At 37.4% G+C, this 14551-nt stretch overlaps 1 protein-coding gene across 1 annotated transcript in view; it reads right to left on the bottom strand.

The window, feature by feature from the left end:
- Window positions 1-14551, bottom strand: part of KIF11 (kinesin family member 11) — a 45455-nt gene that overhangs the window by 12011 nt on the left and 18893 nt on the right. Inside the window, exons 11-17 of the mRNA XM_082721932.1 lie at window positions 13964-14051; window positions 11906-12094; window positions 11070-11277; window positions 9512-9684; window positions 7552-7677; window positions 6900-7058; window positions 3820-3926 (exon numbers count right to left, since the gene is read on the bottom strand). Coding sequence (XP_082578058.1) covers window positions 3820-3926; window positions 6900-7058; window positions 7552-7677; window positions 9512-9684; window positions 11070-11277; window positions 11906-12094; window positions 13964-14051 — 1050 coding nt within the window. The remainder of the gene's footprint in view (window positions 1-3819; window positions 3927-6899; window positions 7059-7551; window positions 7678-9511; window positions 9685-11069; window positions 11278-11905; window positions 12095-13963; window positions 14052-14551) is intronic.

The following is a 14551-nucleotide window of genomic DNA, read 5'->3' as shown; positions in this document are numbered from 1 at the left end:
ATATTGTTATAAGTTCCTTTTATCACACATGAAACAGCAAATTACTTAAAAGTGTATTAACATTATTTAAAAATGTGTATCATTAATCCTAGAAAAACTACTTTAAAAAGGTAATTTTTTTTTAAAGATTTTATTTATTTATTTGATAGAGAGAAATCACAAGTAGGCAGAGAGGCAGGCAGAGAGAGAGAGAGGAGGAAGCAGGCTCCCTGCTGAGCAGAGAGCCCGATGCGGGACTCGATCCCAGTACCCTGAGATCATAACCTGAGCGGAAGGCAGCGGCTTAACCACTGAGCCACCCAGGCGCCCTAAAAAGGTAATTTAAAAGCATAAACAATAAGACTTGCCTCGGTAGCTCAGTTGGTAAAGTGTCTAACTCTTGATTTCAGCTCAGGTCATGATCTTGGAGCCTGCTTAGGATTCTCTCCCTCTGCCCAGCCTCCACCCCCCACCACCACTCTCATGTGCACTCTTTCTTTTCTTTTTTTTTTTTTTTTAAAGATTTTATTTATTTATCAGAGAGAGAAAGGGGGAGAGACCGAGCACAGGCAGACAGAATGGCAGGCAGAGGCAGAGGGAGAAGCAGGCTCCCTGCTGAGCAAGGAGCCCGATGTGGGACTCGATCCCAAGACGCTGGGATCATGACCTGAGCCGAAGGCAGCCGCTTAACCAACTGAGCCACCCAGGCGTCCCATGTGCACTCTTTCTTAAAAAAAAAAAAAGTATACTGGGACGCCTGGATGGCTCAGCTGGTTAAAGCCTCTGCCTTTGGCTCGGGTCACGATCCCAGGGTCTTGGGATCGAGCCCCGCATCGGGCTCTCTGCTCAGCGGAGAGCCTGCTTCCTCCTCTCTCTGCCTGCTTCTCTGCCTACTTGTGATCTCTGTCAAATAAATAAATAAAATCTTTAAAAAGAAAAGTATAAATGATAAATCAATGAAGAGATAAAATGAAAACATAAAAACACTCAACTTAATTAGGAAAAGAATAAAGGAAACAAAGCACAGAATAGGCAACAAATAGAAAACAGCATCATGGTAGATTTTATTTCAACTATCCCAATACTTCAAATGAAAATGTACCAGTTAAAAGAGGTACATTGTTAAACATAATGAAAAAGCAAGGTGATATCTGCAAGAAATTCATTTTAAATATAAAGATATAAAGACGCAGGCCAAAAGTGAAAGGATAGGAATACATTACATGTAAATAGCAACCAAAGAAAAGCTAAGTACTTATATTAGTTTCAGACAAAGTAGATTTCAGGACAAGGAAGATTATCAGGGATAAAATGGGACATTACATGATGGTGTAAAGCAGTCAGTTCTCTAAGACATATCAACCCTAAATGTGTACGCATCTAACAATAGAACATCACATATATGCATCTAAAACTGATAAAACTGATGAGAAACAGACAAATCTAAAATTATAACTAGAGATTTCAATACCCCACTCTTAATACTTGATAGAACAAATAGGTAGAAATTCAGTAAAGGGATGCCTGGGTGGCTCAGTGGGTTAAGCCTCTGCCTACAGCTCATGTCATGATCTCAGGGTCCTGTAATCGAGCCCGGCATTGCTCCCCCCCCCCCGACCCCGCCTGCTTCTCTGCCTGCTTGTGATCTCTCCCTCTCTGTCAAATAAATAAATAAAATCTTAAAAAAAAAAAAAAAAAAAGAAAGAAACTCAGTAAGGATACAGATATACAAATAACACTATCAATCAACTAGACTTAACTGACCTATATAGAACATTTCATCCATCAAAAGCAAAATACAAATTTTTTCATATGGGTAGCACCAAATAATACCAGAATGCAAGGGTTCTGAAAACAAAACTGTCTTTGGAACCAAAGCTCACAAAACTGGGCCAGGACTTTCATATTAAACTTAAAAGTGAATGCCTGCCAAAAAAGACTTAAGTTGGATTCTGAATCTCTTAACATAACCAAAATGTTCAAGATACAGTCAAAACCATTCCAGAAAATCACAACTTCAATGAGACAAGACAACAGGTGCCAAAACAGATAATTCCAATGCTGGAATAATGTGTCAAGGATTTTAAAGCAGCCATATAAAAATATTTCAGTGGAAAAAAAAAATTTCAGTGAACAATTAAAACACTTTTGGAAAAAATAAAACCTTGGCAAAGAAACAGAAGAGATGAAAAAAAGAATGAAGTGAAAATTATAAAACTGAAAAACCCAATAACTGAAATATATAAAATACCTCTTTGAATGGGTTCTACAGTAGGTTAAAGATGACAAAGGAACACAAAGACAGTTCATAAAATGCCCTCAATCTGAGGTGGCTCAGCTGGTTAAGCCACTGCCTTCAGCTCAGGTCATGATCCCAGAGTCCTGGGATCGAGTCCTGCGTCGGGTTCCCAGCTCTGTGAGCAATCTTCTTCTCCCTCTGACCTTCTCCCCTCTCATCCTCTCTCTCATTTTCTCTCTCAAATAAATAAATAAAATCTTTTTTTTTTTTTTTAAAGATTTTATTTATTTATTTGACAGACAGAGACCACAAGTAGGGAGAGAGGCAGGCAGAGAGAGAGGAGGAAGCAGGCTCCCCGCTGAGCAGAGAGCCAGATGCGGGGCTCGATCCCAGGACCCTGGGATCATGACCCGAGCCGAAGGCAGAGGCCTAACCACTGAGCCACCCAGGTGCCCCAAATAAATAAAATCTTAAAAAAAATTTTTTTTTACTCAATCTGAACAACAAAGAGAAAATAATCTATCTATAGCCTCAGAGACCTATGGAACCACAACAAAAAATCTAACATGGGTATCATCAAAACCCTAGAAGCAGAGGAGAAAGTATATGGAGCTGAAAAACACTAAAATAATGGATGAAAATTTCCACAACTGGTGACAAGCATAAGTGTACAGATTCAAAAAGCTGAGTAAATCCAAATAGGATAACCTCAAAGAAATATATAAGACGACACAATATAAACAAACCTCCAAAAACTAAAGGCAAAGAAAAATATCTTGTGGGGCGCCTGGGTGGCTCAGTGGATTAAGCCGCTGCCTTCGGCTCAGGTCATGATCTCAGTGTCCTGGGATCGAGCCCCGCATCGGGCTCTTTGCTCAGCGGGAGCCTGCTTCCTCCTCTCTCTCTGCCTGACTCTCCGCCTACTTGTGATCTTTCTCTCTGTCAAATAAATTAATAAAATCTTAAAAAAAAAAAAAAAAAAAAGAAAAATATCTTGAAAGGAGCTACAGAGAAATTCCAATTAATCATGAAGGCCAATCCCAACTGAGGGACACTGTACTAAAAAAATATTCTATGCTGTTGAAAAGAAAAGGTCATAAAAGACAAACACTATGAAACTACTCCAGATTAAAGGAGATTCAAGAGACATGACAACAAAATGTAATGTGTGATCCTAGATTAAATCCTAGACCAGGAGGACAATTTTTTTCTTTTCCTATAAAGAACATCAGTGAGATAACTGGCAAAATTTGAATCGCGTCTGTAATACTAGATAACAGGAGTTACCAATACTGATTTTCTGATTTATAATAATTATAGTAATATAAGAGATTATCCTTATTTTTAGGAAATATAGACTGAAGTATTTAGGGAAAGTGAACATTATGTCTGCAATGTATACATAGCTAGTTCAGAAAAGATACCTAGACATAAAATATTAGAGGGGGCTGGGAAGAAAGAAAGGGAATGAGAATGAGAAAGTAAACATAATAAAATGTTAAAAGAGAAATTGAGTTGATAGTATTTGTACTGTTTGAAACCTTCTATTCTGAAATAACTTCAGGCAGGAGGAAAGTTAAAGAAAACTAAAAACTGCTTACTGTTCTGTATTTTCTTGGATGCTACCTAGTGGTTTCTGGATGTTTTCACACTTTTCCTCCAAGGCACAGAATCTCTCTGCCCAAAGATTGATTAACTGGCAAAGTTCCTGTAAGAAAGATATAGAAGTCATAGATGAGAATTATACAAATTCTTGACAAGAGAACTTTAATTTCACTTTCCTCTATGTCACCCACTCTATGGGTGACATAGAGGAAAGCTGTGTAACTGATATTAAAAGGATAATATGATTGGAATTTTTCAAAAAGTAAACAATTAGCAAACTTTGCTACTTCAACTATCAATTAGTAACAAATTACTTTCAGTGTACCTCAAAACTAAGGAAATACACCACCATGTCCCCTTATGCTCTAAGAACCACTCTGACAGGGATACAGCACCAGCTGCTTCTTAACTGATAACATTACTATGAGAGAAAAATACTGAAAATCTGATGGGCCCAGCAAGCCAAAAATAGTAATCATTACTTAAATTAAAGCATTTTACAGAATTTAGCTAGGTCATTTTAATAAAATCTAATTTTACCTTTGCTCGTCCTAGGCATCTTTAAAAACAAGTTCTTCTAAGGCACACAACATGATAGGAATTTAAACTTACAAAATAAAGCAGCTACACTAAAGGCCATGGAAGTGCTGAACAGCATTCTTGTTCACTGTTCAGTCCATCAGTTGACCAACATCTCTGAAATACACATCAGCTGACAGTACATATCCAAGACTGCTTACAAATAATGTCTGTATTTTTATAGTCTCAAAGTAGAGGAAAATGAAGGTATTATCCGATTTATCTACATGTAGGTAGGTGTTCAGAGTTTTACATAACTGTTTTGTTAGTGCTGACTTCAAGTTCTAGAATATCTGAGAAACAGCTCACATAATAAATTTAACTTCCATAGGGGCGCCTGGGGGGCTCAGTGGGTTAAAGCCTCTGCTTTCGGCTCAGGTCATGATCCCAGGGTCCTGGGATCAAGCCCCACATCGGGCTCTCTGCTCAGCAGGGAGCCTGCTTCCTCCTCTCTCTCTGCCTGCCTCTCTGCCTACTTGTGATCTCTGTCTGTCAAATAAATAAATAAAATATTAAATAAATAAATAAATAGATTTAACTTCCATAAAGCCAGGGAAGTAAAATCATTCATGTTAAAAATACTTTCTGGATCACAGGTGTTCTTGTTTTTAAATAGCTGCTTATCAGTTTTAAACATTTCAAAACAGCTCATATATAAAAAGCCGATCTATCTTAGAACATATACCTAAAAAGATAAGGAAGGGTTGATGGAGAGGGATGAGAAACTGCTACAATTTCAAATTGCAAGAATATGTTCTAGAAACAGAGCCACTCAAAAGGGGATGCCTTTCAGGCACTATACTTACCATAATGACTCTCAGAGGATCTAAACTCTCACATGCTTTCGAGGCCTTGGTTTCCTCATGAGGAAACTATGCTAGTAATAGCATGTGTATCTACACTGATGACAGGAATAAGCACATACTGAGGGACTCAGGAAATGTTAACTATTATTTTTACTAATGTGATGTTAATCTTTTCTCCAAAGAGTTTCCTGCTTATCAATTAGGGAAACGAATACTCTGACTTCAAACCTGTTTTAACTCTTGCCTAAAAATCTGGGATTTATTTCCTTTTTCGTTTTGGATGACATGGATATGAAATCCCTTTCCCTTACTTCCAAAGAAAAAGAAAACTCTATTACTCACTGAATCATGTCAATAGTTTTATTGACCAAAGAGTTCTGTCATGTAATAATTAGCCTCATTTAGTAAAATTTTACACACTCATTACTCAGGCCTTAGGAATACCAGGTGTTATTTTCCATATATGTCATCTTACAGATTATGACTTACCTAGTTTGTAGTTTTGGTTTTGGTTTAAAGCCTAATGCATGCAGTGAAGAACAGCTTACATGGAGGAAGGTAAGTCATAAATCACATTTACAATCAATAAAAATTAAGAATCATATTAATTGGATGCCTCGGTGGCTTAGTCAGTTAAGTGTCCAACTCTTGGTTTCAGCGCGCAGGTCATGATTTCAGGGTCATAAGATTGAACCCTGCATGGAGCCCAGTGTGGAGCCTCTTAAGATTCTCTGTCTCCCTCTGCCCTTGCCCCCACCACGAGCGCCCATGAACTCTCTCCTGCTTTCTCTCAAAAAAAAATTATATTAATTTGCTACAATTCAAATGTCTGACATCAATGATACAGAAATAATAACAGGATACAGTTTATGAAAGAAAATAACTATCTATGTTACCCTAGAAAAAACCAATTTATCAAATTATACTATAGATACATATTCATTGTAAATACTTCTAATTGCACCCCCAGAGGTTTATTTCTCTAGCTGCATCCTGGTGTGATGAAAGATAATCTTATTGGTCTTTTTATTTATTTTTTTTTTTTTTTAAGATTTTACTTATTGTTTATGTGAGAGTGAGAGTGTGTGTGAGCAGGAGGAGGTGTGGAGGGGGAGGGAGAGGCAGAGAATCTCAAGCAGACTCCCCTGAGTGTGATGCAGGCTCAATCACACAACCCCGAGATCATGACTTGAGCTGAAATCCAGAGCTGAACGCTTAGCAGACTGAGCCACCCAAGCACCCCCCTCTTGTTTGTCTTATAGATCTTTAGCATAGGGTTCTAAATGTAGCAAATCCTAAAATATTAACTGGTCAAGAAAAGCATTCTTAAGTATTTTTTATTAATTATAAAAATAAGCCAGAGTGGCTATGACATCTTCAGGTTTCTAAATTAGTTTTACAGCATTCAGATTACATAACAGGGATTATCAAGTTAAAGATTATAAAACTTTCAGGGGCACCTGGGTAGCTCAGTGGGTTAAAGCCTCTGCCTTCAGCTCAGGTCGTGATCCCAGGGTCCTGGGATCGAGTCCCACATCAGGCTCTCTGCTCAGCAGGGAGCCTGCTTCCCCCTCTCTCTGCCTGCCTCTGTGCCTTCTTGTGACCTCTGTATAATAAATAAATAAAATCTTTTTTAAAAAAAGATTATAAAACTTCCTTTTTATGCTCCCCAAATCACCTAAATGAGATACCTGTGAATGGATTTTTTTAATTGTCTTCAGGTCTTCAGTTAAGTTTTCACATAGCTTCTGAGATTCAGCCAAGGAAGAAATTGTATTTTCTTTTAATTCGTGTAGATTGTTACACAGTGTACTGAGAAAGCCATCCATTTCCTTTTTCTGATCTTCTATCTTTGAAGGAAAAGGTTTCTTTTAATTAAAAAAACTCTTTTTTGTTGAACACTTGTGAAACAGAACACATATAAAATGGAATACATACAAGCTAAAAAACAGTATGTAAAGTCTTGCCTTTCCAGCCGCTGAAACCCCAGTTCCACACTCACCTTCAAGAGACCATTGCTATAATTTTAAAATACTTCCAGAGATATTTTATGCATATTTAGGCAGATATGCAGACATATGCATGTATACATGAATATGCACATCTTCCCTGACCCAGGACAGCATGCTATATATGCTCCTACATAAATGCACTATTGTGAAGATCATTCTCCCATTTTTCTTAGCCATGATTCTGTTGATCACATCAGTGGCAGCAAGCATCTTATTTCCTCCCAACTCACAACTTATGGCTTTTGCATGTATACAGATGTGGCCACACAGATAGTTAGAATTCCTTTCTTAAACAATTTGATTTTGAGAAATGAAGAACAGTATTTGTTACCTTACTGGCCACTGTCAATGAAGTCTTGAAAATATGCTTTAGTTGACTGTTTATTTCCAGTATAGATGCCATCGCAGGGGATAAAACTGTTTTCAGTGAAGTTAGAAGGTCAGTCTTAAGTACATCCTGGTTAAAAAGAATATTTTCCCTTCCATAAGCGTGGCTGGTTAAATGACAGTATCTTAAATACTTTGTTAACACATGCATAGTGAAATCCTAAATTCCCATTCTCTAATCTTTATAGCCTATAGAGCTTATTTGTTTCTAGAATTTATATTCATCTTAAGTTACTTAATCCTACTTAACAGTAATTAAGAAAATGTTAATGTAGTGTATGATAGACTCCTAACAGTCTAATGGAATAGAAGTCCAAATAATTCAGAAGAGGGGAAAATGACAATCATTTGATAAGATCTCAGCATTGCAAATAAAGGAAATTTTTTAAAAAACTGCACAAGTACATTTTAACAAAATAAATTTCAATAAGTTTAGGTTACTAGTCAAAAAGGCTGAGACTGAATAGCCTTCAAAGGTAGTTTTTGAGCTAGAGGTATTTAACTTTGAAGAACTGGTGACTTATATCCTATTGTATCTGAAGAACTTGTCAAGGTTCTTGTGCTTGTCAGGTAAATACGAACTTGAGAATGTAGATTGGGCTTTTTTTTTTTTAGATTGGTAATTTTCACAAAAAAGGAAAAAACTCCAACCTTAAGTTCCCTTCACTTGGGCAGGGTGAGGAACTATAACAGAAACAATTAGTGAAGAGTGAAAGGAAAAGGCTACTGGCACTCTTTAGGAAAGAAAAGCTATCATTTCAACTCCTGCTGTGGGAGCAGCAGTCATCTTGCAATCATCTGACTCCAGCAGTGTTTCCAAGGTGGTATATAACTTGGTAGGAAGACACCAATAAATACAGTCTTGCATTTAGTGCATGAATCAATTTCCTAAAAGTTAGTACCAACTAAGCATCTTTTAACTTCGTCAAATTTGGGTGTCATATAAGGACTGAATCCGGGCAGTGTCAACTAATACTTGTAGTTATTTACTTGGAAAATGTTCAACAGATATTGTTAGAATCAAAAGGGGAGGCAGAGAGCCTACCTAAAGAAGAAAACAAGAAATATGGTCAAGGACTTCCTAGGCAAATCTTACAATTACAAAATAAAGAGTATTATTCAAATCAGCTATGAAGGAGGTAATATTAATGTAATTGGATGAGTGGCTTCTACAGAACTATGAAAAAAATCTTTAGTTAAGGGCTTGATCACAGAGATCTGGCTCCATAAATTGTCATATGTGTTCCTAGAATTCTAGCAGTTCTTTTTCTTGCACTTTTCTGTATTACCATTACTTTAAAATCAACCATCTAACATCCTCCCTGGCTGGGTCAACTGCAACATCAACATAACCAATCCAGAACCCTTGAGGAAAAGGAAATTTACCAATTTCTAAGCCAACTAACAACTGATGGGTCCCCTGAATTCATCTAGTGGTGCCAAAACTGCCCTTTCTAGTTATTAGGCTTGTTAACTCCTACTCTTAATGTTACAAGATGTAAGTGAAAAGGGTTTCAAAGGTTTGTTGGCACTTGGAAGTTAATCTTTCTAGAAAAAAAAAAGCAGAGATTTGCTTTTAAAAATATAAATCTGGGGGTTGCCTGGGTGGCCTTCTCTGTTAAGCATCTGCCTTTGGCTCAGGTCATGATCCCAGAGTCCCAAGACTGAACCTCGCATAGGACTCCCCACTCAGCAGGGAGTCTGCTTCTCCCTCTGCCCTTCACCCAGCTCATGCTCTCTCTCACTCACGCTCAAATAAATAAAGCCTTAAAAAATATATAGGAGTCTACTCTTAAAGCGGTATTTATAACTGTCTGTAAAACTTAAAATGAAAGAGCAATTAACATTGTTTTCAAAGGCTTATCAAAGTAACACTTGAAAAATACTTTAAGAGATTTACTAACAATCAATGTCTGAAGTACAGTTTTACTTTCTGCTGCTAATGATTGTTCTTTCAATATCATATTAGAAATCTGAGAAACACGTATAGACACATTTTCTGGAACAGATGTGAGAGATCCAAGTGCTGTTGTAGTAATTGTGTCTAATGCAGAGACACTGGAAGACAGCAGGTTACCTATACCAAAAAGAAAAAAGACACAAACTTTGACATAAATATATTAATACAGTTAGAAGTACTCTAAAGAGGTTGAGAAAATTATATCCTTGTGAAAATTTATAATAACAAGCTTAAAATAACTGGTTCATTGTATCAGCTAAAAAATATTTCAAATATAAATTATGTTCTAGAGTATTCTGCAAGTTTATTAGACCCATCACTATGTTCGCAGTAAACCAAGAATCATTGTGATCTCCAGCTAATAGTAATTACAGTATTGTAGTAGGTAAAAGAGATTATAAAAAACTAATAATTAAGGACGCCTGGGTGGCTCAGTGGGTTAAAGCCTCTGCCTTCGGCTCAGATCATGATCCCAGGGTCCTGGGATCGAGCCCTGCATTGGGTTCTCAGCTTGGTGGGAAGCCTGCTTCCCCCTCTCTCTGCCTGCCTCTCTGCCTACTTGTGATCTCTGTCCGTCAAATAAATAAAACCTTTAAAATAAACAACAACAACAAAACCTAAAACTTAGGGGTGCCTGGGTGGCTCAGTGGGGTAAGCCTCTGCTTTTGGCTCAGGTCATGATCTCAGTGTCCTGGGATCGAGTCCTATATCAGGCTCTCTGCCGGGCAGGGAGCCTGCTTCCTCCTCTCTCTGCCTGCCTCTCCACCTACTTGCAATCTCTCTCTGTCAAATAAATAAAATCTTAAAAACAAAACAACAAAAAAACCCCTAATACTTAAAAAGTTTTTCCCCCGGGTACCTGGGTGGCTCAGTGGGTTACAAAAAGCCTCTGCCTTCCGCTCAGGTCATGATCCCAGGTTCCTGGGATCAAGCCCTGAATCGGGCTCTCTGCTCTGCAGGGAGCTTGCTTCCCACCCCCACCCCTGCCCACGCTCTCTCTGCCTGCCTCTCTGCCTACTTACGATCTCTGTCAAATAAATAAAATTAATAAAAAAAAAAAAAAGTTTTTTCTCTGGGCGCCTAGGTGGTTCAACTGGTTAAGCCTCTGCCTTCCTAGGATTGAGCCCTGCGTCAGACTCCCTGCTCAGCAGTGAGTCTGCTTCTCCCTCTCCCCTGCACCGCCACCTGCTTGTGCTTGCTCCTGCTCTCTCAAATAAATAAATAAAATCTTAAAAAAAAAAAAAAAGTTTTTTTTTTTTCCTAAATGAAGATAACAATGGGTATGATTAAAATTTGCTTTATAGAAAACAGGAAAAAAAAGAAAAAACCCAAGTAAGATTTGTTTCAATTAAAAGGCAGTAAAAGCATTAATCCCTAGTCTGAACAGAAAGTGTATGCATTGTAGGAGACTTGTGACATGGACACCTCAGTGTTCTAAAATATTAAATGGTGAATTTTGAAATTAATCTCAGACTAGAATAATTAGAAATGCTTGAACTTACCAAACAAAGTCTTGTGAGCTTCCAGCATGGCCTTCTGTTTTGAGCTGCTATCCTTAATTAATTCTTCCATACTACTAAACAGACTATTCAGGTTTTTGCCAAAAATATCCTGAGCTTCTGCATTGTGCTGATCAATTGCCTTCTTGCGATCCAGTTTGGAATGGAGACTAGATACATCTTTTGTAGTTTCTTCAACTGTAGTAAGCAACTATATGTGATTTTAAAAAATGTTGATAAGATGGGTATGATGAAAACATTTTCTAATGAAAATATCTATGCTACCTAAGGATTTCTCCTCATGAGAAGTAATAAATTTTAAATGTTGTATCAGAACACATTTTTAATTCATGCCTATTTATACAGTTGCCCAGGAATTTCCCCTCATCTAGCAATTTTGGAAGGGAAGGAATTTTGCCAAACTAATATAGTAATTATGCTTCCTCACAAATTTTTCTATTATGTGTTACTATTTCCTCTAACATGCACCGAATAAACAATTCTTTCAACATCTCACATCACTAGAAGGTGCTAAATTCTGTAGGACTGATTAGTTCAATCATGACTAAAGGGGAAAGTACTGCATCATTGTTCTCAATGTCCCCAAAGTACATTAAAATCATTTTCTATTTCTAAAACTTTAGGCACTTTTTTTCTTAAGTTGGAAACTCTAGTGAGGAAAATTCAGGTAAAATAGTAAAATAATGTTCTTTAAATTGGCAGAAATACCATTTGCAGTGGATAGATAGAATTTCACAGTTAACACTTAAGCAAAGGAAAGTTATTTCTATCCATTCTCTAATTTCTTTAATGCAAGTGCAAATCAAAACAAGACATACCCTGCTGGCAGCATCATGAAGTTTCTCCTCAGTACTTTCCAAAACTGATGTAATATACTCTTCTTCAACAAGCTGTAATTTAGTTTCTTGTAAATGTTTTTGAGTGGTTTCAAGTTCTTGTGTCTTATTTTGCAGGTCAGATTTACACTGGTCAAGTTCATTTTTATTGTCCATAAATAGCTCTGTAACCTAAATATAACATTTAAACATTTTTTTTAAGAATTACAAAATGCTGAACTGGTTGGTGAAACATCTGGCTAGTTCATAAAATAATAGAAGAATCACACAAATCATTTCCATGCAAAAGTTGTGACAAGCTGTAACAAGTTACCAGATAGGTTAGCACGTTTTATATAGTACCTGGTCTCTTCCTGTAACTTCATTAAAAACTTTGAGATTAAATAACAGGTCTAGGGTAGTGGCATTAGTCCTTCAGTTTCCTTTCAACACTGACAACGTGAGGGTGGCACAGAAAGGTCATGTCTTGTCCACCTTATTCAACATCTGGCTTCCCCTAACATCTGCATTCCTTCATCTGATACACACAATAATGAAAATGTCTCAGCATTCATTATTTAGCTTTAACAATAAAGCCGCACGATTCTGTTAATTTCTTAGAATGCTGCCTTAATGTGTCAAAAGAGACAGTAAAATTATGATACAACTTAATTTTAATATGAGTCAGCAAGAAAAAAAAAATCTTAAACAAAAAATATTGGCAGGAGAGGCTCCTAGCTGGCTCAGTCAGTAGGGCATGCCACTCTTGATCTCAGGGTTGTGAGTTCAAGCCCCACATTGAGCATGAGTCTATTAAAAAAAAAAAAAAAAAGTGGCTTGTCTGAACTGAGATATACAGATGAAGCACAGATGGTATTTCAAAGACTTAGTACAAATCAAAAGAATGTTTAAAAAAAAAAAAAAAAAAAGGATGTTGGTGTCTGGCTGGCTCACTCACTAGAGCCTGAGACTCTCGATCTCAGGGTTTTCGAGGATGTTAAGTCTAAGCCCTGCCTTGGGTGTAGACATCACTTAAAAATAAAGAACTTCACGGGGCGCCTAGGTGGCTCAGTAGGTTAAAGCCTCTGCCTTCGGCTCAGGTCATGATCCCAGGGTCCTGGAATCAAGCACCACATCAAGCTCTGCTCAGCAGGGAGCCTGCTTCCTCCTCTTTCTACCTGCCTCTCTGCCTACTTGTAATCTCTGCCTGTCAAATAAAATAAATAAAAATCTAAAATAATAATAATAATAAAAAACTTTAAAACTTCAAGAAAACTTTAAAAATAATAAATTTAAAAAATATTTTTAAAAAATCACATCCCTCAAGTTCTGAAATGTTTTTAATATTTGCTTTTCATGTAACACATAATACTGTTTTGTTTTTTCATTCAATACTATTTTTTTAGAATTTTTTTTTTTTTTTTTTTTTTTTTTAAGATTTTTATTTATTTATTTGACAGAGAGAGATCACAAGTAGGCAGAGAGGCAGGCAGAGAGAGAGGAGGAAGCAGGCTCCCTGCTGAGCAGAGAGTCCGATGCGGGACTCGATCCCAGGACCCTGAGATCATGACCTGAGCCGAAGGCAGCGGCTTAACCCACTGAGCCACCCAGGTGCCCCTATTTTTTTAGAATTTTTAAAAGATTTTATTTATTGGGGCGCCTGGGTGGCTCAGTGGTTTAAGCCTCTGCCTTCAGCTCAGGTCATGATCTCAGGGTCCTGGGATCGAGCCCCACATCGGGCTCTCTGCTCAGCGGGGAGCCTGCTTCCCCCTCTCTCTCTGCCTGCCTCTCTGCCTACTTGTGATCTCTACCAAATAAATAAATAAAAATCTTAAAAAAAAAAAATGTTTTTTAATTATTTACTTGACAGAGAGAAACACACAGCCAGAGAGGGAACACAAGCAGGAAGTCTAGGAGAAGGACAGCAGGCGTCCTGCCAAGCAGGGAGCCTGACATGGGGCTCAATCCCAGGATGCTGGGATCATGACCTGAGCCGAAGGTAGACACCCAATGGCTGAGCCACCCAGGCACCCTTCAACCAATACTGTTTTAAATGCTTACCCTACTTAGCTCCTCTTCAACTGCGCCAATTTTTTCAATCAATTCTACAATCTGTTCTTCTTGAACAGTTAGTTTTCCACTCATGGCTCTAAAATAAAGTTAATATGAATTTAACAGTTAATATTTTTTAATTCCTTTAAGACTCATTCTAACAAAACTGTGGCAGTTGCACATCTCTACCATTTATCACTATAATAATGATGCCTAAGTGTCAATAAGAAATGAACACAAATTTCAAAAAACTAATGTATCCTTGTCCTTGTTTTATAAATGTAATATTCTTCTTGTGACCTCCATTTTGAAACCGAGAATCCCTACTTATGAGGGGAAAAAAGCATGTGTATGTATAAAATTTAAGAAGCTACAAAGCTGACAAATAGTCCTTTGTCATAATTCACATAAAATAGAGATGGGGAGGGATACAAACTAAGTGTCTATAATCAGGAATATGGAGGATAAATAGGACCCACAGAATCTATGAGAGGCTTGGGACTTGAAGGCATCTGGTATCACAGAAAGAAGGGGAGGAGTCAGGGACTAAAGTTGGATAAGTGAGTTAAAGTATATATACAAAACAATTATACCTCC

The sequence above is a fragment of the Mustela nivalis genome (genome assembly GCF_964662115.1).
Source record: "Mustela nivalis genome assembly, chromosome: 2".
NCBI classification, from domain to species: Eukaryota; Metazoa; Chordata; class Mammalia; order Carnivora; family Mustelidae; genus Mustela; species Mustela nivalis.
Note: the sequence above shows the minus strand (reverse complement) of the source record. Positions and strands in the feature narration are given on the sequence as shown.